Genomic DNA, 4,754 nt, shown 5'->3' on the forward strand with positions numbered 1-4,754 from the left:
GCCTGCACACGCTCGTGTTTCCCACCCTCTCACATCTCGTAGTCGTTGCATTGCGAGTAGGCGTGTCTGGTTGGATCGACCCGAATTAGACCTGGGTTGGGTTCGAGTCTGAGAATCTGACATGTTTTGCAAATCGGGTCTGGTTCGTGTCATAGGTTGAAGACAATTCAATTTCGGATTGGACCCAAACCCAACTAGAAACCCCATTTTGAGACCCTTAGATTTGACAGTACTTTCTACAAACTTTCAAATTTCTTATGAAAATTTAATTTATGTTTCGTTTGGAAAAGCTTTCTTATTTCTTCTTAAAGAAACATTTTAATACATAAATTTTTAGTTCAAAATTTCTTTTTACTAAAAAACTACTTTCGAAATAAATAAGAAAATTGCTCCAAATGAAACTTCAATGAAATCTAAAAATATAATATGTTATTGAAGTTTATAGCAATGAAAGTGTTTGGCGACCTCTTAAATTGCTGGTTAATATAACTACTTGGGCTTGGAAAAACTTCTGCTGCAACTATTCAATACTTATCGCAATAAAAAAGATATAATTAATAAACATAAAATCTTTTTTATTTTTCTGAGCTTATTACTCTTATATCCATTCCCTTATCCCTTATATCATAACTAGCTTGTAATTTGGATAAAATATCAAATTTATATTTTACCTCGTCAGACCTTAATAAAATATTGAAGTAAAATATTAAACTATTCAATCACATGGGCTATCTGTGTATTTTTAAAATACAAAGAGAAGTGCAAATGAAGTAAATCATAGGGACTGAAGAGTACTTTGCTAAATAAAAAAAAGAAACAAAAATCCTTTAAAGGCAAGCATGCAAAACTCATGAATTCAAAATACTGAACTAGCATGCAAGCACACATATTCATCTACAGCAAAATTCTTAAGCAAAATAATCTCAAAACAAAGCTTGGATTCAGAAGACTTGAACCCAAGAGAAGGAAAACAAGGGATCCATTGCAGAGACTAGACGCAAAACTACATCCGAAGGCCAACTAGAATGCGTCATGTCAGCGGTATTGAGCTGCAGTACCGAGCTGCGGTACCGATCGAAGGGGTGACATGGCGCATTATGGTTGGTCTCCGAACGATGTTCGGCGTCTGCACAGAATAATTAATCCCTATATCCAACACTGAATATACCTCCATAAACTCTAGTTAGTGCAACATGTCAGCAACACAGGATAAGCTGCAACCTGCTTTTATGGGGCACCAATCGATTATTCTCATCATCAAAGCAGAAAAAAAATAATAATCATTAAGAGAGCACCTGTTCCTCCCCTAAATTCTTTAATCCATGCCTTAGCTTTCATGAACTACAATAAGTCAGGAATCATCATTCACTAAAGGCTATAAAAATTGAATTGTTGACCAGGTCAAAGTTAGATTTCCAATTATCTTTTCTTGGGCTTTGAAGACGAACCAACCTTTGTTTACTAGTTTCTATTTTTATTTGGGAGGTGTAGAGAGATGCCTTAGCTCTTCAGATATGGGCAGAACAACAATAGACTGCATAAATTCCAACTACACTGGTCAAGCTCTCCTTTTATTTTTCTATCATTTTCTCTTCTCTGCTGCAGACAGGGCCAGCTAGCAAGAGAGCTACCACTTACTTCCAAAGAGTTAATCTTTGAAATCATCACATTTATCAAGCTAATATATATATATTCCCCTTTGACTGCATTAGTGTGGCTGACTTGGTTGATTACCCAGCCACCTTAGCATTAACATGCACTGGGAGCAGGAGTCTTGTTTGTCACCATGAGATCTTATCTTTCATTAAGGCTTTGTTTGAGATGGTTTTCTTCCTGCTTCTTAAAGCTGCTTTCTAGTACAAAAATTAAAAAATTTATACTAGAAAGCCGCTTTAATAAGCAGTAAGAAAGCTGTCCCAAACAAAGCCTAAGCAGAAAACATCCATGACCACAAGCAGCAGGGAAAAAGAGCTCAATAAGTATCATTTACTATGCTGGAGCTACTGTTTTCTGCTTCTGAATTACCAGCTAGTTGTAGTTGTAAGAATCTTTTCATAGGATTGAATATACCTACCTTATAGGGTTGTTTAATCCGGTAAAAATATTGAAATATTTAGCTGTAGATAACTTTTTTCATTTGAATTTGAAACAAAGTTATAAAAAATAATAAAGTACTGTATAGTTCATTTATGTGAGCTTAGCTCAAGAAATTTTTTTCCCTCTAATGGTTAATATAGTGCTTAGCATTGGTTGATATTGATAGTAACACAATATTATACCAGCCAAACACTGACAAATACTACTAGCTTAAGAATTTTTCTTGAGCTAACGCAAGAAAAATCTCTCTTATATCAATGAAAATACTTCATGCCCCCTATTACACTATACTAGGATCATACTAATCACATTGTTGAACAAAGTAATTTGTTCTTCCTTTTATTGTGGAAACTAAAGGAGCTGAAAGAAAAATAAAGATACTATAAAAACATAGTTCTGATTTGAAGTCTAAAGGAAGCACAGGAAGCACCACCTCCTTTCCAAGAAGATCCAAAAGAAATCAAATCAAATCAATCTTTACACTTCAATGCAACAGCAAAGTGCATCAAAGCGCAGGCAAACACTCTGATCAAAGACTTCCATCCTTTTCAGAGAAAAAAAAAAGCATCCAAAGCACCTCTATCATTTCATTAGAGGTAAGATTGTCAGTAAAAATATATATACTGAACAAAGTACTAAGCCCACTCACCATATCAGAGATAAATTCATTCATGAATGATAAGAGCTGTGGACCTAGAGGCCATTTGCAAACACTATTCACTCCAGTCTTTGTAGGCCTTTTAGCGCTTTTTTTCTCCTCCTCAGTCAGCTTTATTTTCCTCTGAACTAAAGTTCCTCTCCACTTTCTTCTTCTTCCTCTCCTTTTTACACTACTATCAAAGCTAAAGCATCCTCAAACAAGAGCAAACAAGACACATCTTATATTGTGCTACAAAAAAAACTGCACCAGAATCATAACACCTTGCTCTATTCACACAAGTATGTGTAAAGTGAACTTTAATCAATTTGAGACTTCTGAAACCTTCTTCTCTTATTGCTATTGCCAGCAAGTGATGAACAGTCACTGACATCAACAAAGTTGTCGATGGTTGATTCAAACAACTCTGAGGAATCCATTGAATTTGACAATATGGAACTCTTCTTTGATTCCCATGTCATCAATTTGTAGCATGAATATACAAGTTCCTGCGGTGAATTTTAAATTACAAACATTAACAATGTCATACTTATCCCCTCCATTAAGAAATGATAAGTTTCCAACTTACTGTTTCCACAAGCCCTGAAGAGGAGACTGATTTCATCCTAGATTCTAGTGCTTTTATTGTTAATTTCTGATCAATTGCAGCAAGAACAGCAGCAGCAGCTATCACTGATGCTCGAAATTCCACCAAGTTGATATCTGATTTTTATAATAGTGATACAAACAAATTAATGGGTTCTAGAAAGCATACAAAAGCCAAAATATATATTGTGAAAATGCAAAAAAAAAAGGACAAAAACATACCTTTAAGTATTGAAAATATGAAACCAATGGTTTTTGAGAGCAACTCTCTTGATAAGTTTCTTCCATAGAACTTTTTAGCGAAATAATTAATATAAGAAAGTGGAGTCACAGAGCTCATGCGCCACTCCAATGTGCTTAAGACAAGGAGCTCCATTCTTTGAATAGTAATGGAATCAAAATAGCATTGTTCAGTATGATAATCCATTAATGCAGGTGTAGTAACTTCCTCCATTTTTGCTGCTAGTGACAGACAAGCTAATGCTAACAACTGAAGCACCCAAGATTTCTCATCCTGAAAAACAAGCGACCATTGAAACAAAATACTGGAAGCAAAGAAAAAAAATCACAAAACAGTATAAAAACTACTTCTTTAGCTTACATCAATGGTTCGCCGCATCAAGAAACGATCGAAATAACTTACAGCCTGGTAGACAGTTTGAGGGCTGAAGCCAAAGCATTCTTTCATCTGGGAAACATAAAATACTTATTAGTGAACTGAAAAACAAAAAAGATTGAAAATATGATGCGAGTGAATCTATTAAAAGCTAACATACTCTTAGAATCCATTGTATTGCTTCACAGCGAAGCCAGTCGCAGTGAAGAAGGAACTCAATATTTGTGCTTTCGGTATTAATTTCTTTGGATATTAGAGTCTCTATGTAGTCGTCGTCTGTGTCTAAATGAAAGGAGTTATAAGGAAGGTGAGGCAGTTCATTCTTTTGTATCTCATCATCATCAATAGAGAAAGCTTGGTCTTCATGGCAGATGAGGGTGGAGATAGAAAGAGAGCAATCAGAATCCTCCATTGCTCTTTCCTTTTGCTATATCCAAACAAAGAACTCCATTTATACTATTCCAAAGGAACCTTTTTACATTGTAGCTAAGACCTTTGAATTTGATCTGGACGGCTAGGGATGAAAGATGTGAGTTGCCTTCTTTCCTAGCAAAGAATCGTTCAAAATTTGAACTTTTTTTGTCTTTTATTTTTCTAAGAAAAAAAAAAAGCTTCTTAAGCAGTACTTTTTTGGAGCAACTCTATATAATGATGAGTATTGCCTACCAAAAATTTGTTTCCTTATCTATATGGAACAAGACAGAGCAGTTAAATTTCATAACTTTTTTAGTATTTTCATGTGAAATATGAACCTTATAATCTAATAATTAGTTTTTGTAGGATCAAGACAGGTTTTGT

At 34.7% G+C, this 4,754-nt stretch overlaps 1 protein-coding gene across 1 annotated transcript; it reads right to left on the bottom strand.

Moving 5' to 3' along the window:
* Positions 1-3,054: 3,054 nt before the first annotated feature.
* LOC110116305 (cyclin-D3-3-like) lies at positions 3,055-4,368 on the bottom strand. Its single transcript, XM_020849836.2, has 5 exons — positions 4,117-4,368; positions 3,942-4,028; positions 3,563-3,854; positions 3,324-3,457; positions 3,055-3,243 (listed from the first exon to the last, which is right to left on the bottom strand). The coding sequence occupies exons 1-5, from the start codon at positions 4,366-4,368 to the stop codon at positions 3,055-3,057; spliced, it is 954 nt and encodes a 317-aa protein (XP_020705495.1).
* Positions 4,369-4,754: the final 386 nt, after the last annotated feature.

Source organism: Dendrobium catenatum, unplaced genomic scaffold (assembly GCF_001605985.2).
Source record: "Dendrobium catenatum unplaced genomic scaffold, ASM160598v2 fragScaff_scaffold_601, whole genome shotgun sequence".
Lineage (NCBI taxonomy): Eukaryota > Viridiplantae > Streptophyta > Magnoliopsida > Asparagales > Orchidaceae > Dendrobium > Dendrobium catenatum.

Excerpts from the sequence above, each read along its gene's own strand:
- LOC110116305 (XM_020849836.2), bottom strand. The coding sequence starts at position 4,368 with ATGGAGGATTCTGATTGCTCTCTTTCTATCTCCACCCTCATCTGCCAT. Across the intron at positions 4,029-4,116 it reads CAATACAATGGATTCTAAGA|ATGAAAGAATGCTTTGGCTT; the intron begins GTATGTTAGCTT and ends TATGTTTCCCAG. Across the intron at positions 3,244-3,323 it reads CTTCAGGGCTTGTGGAAACA|GAACTTGTATATTCATGCTA; the intron begins GTAAGTTGGAAA and ends AATTCACCGCAG.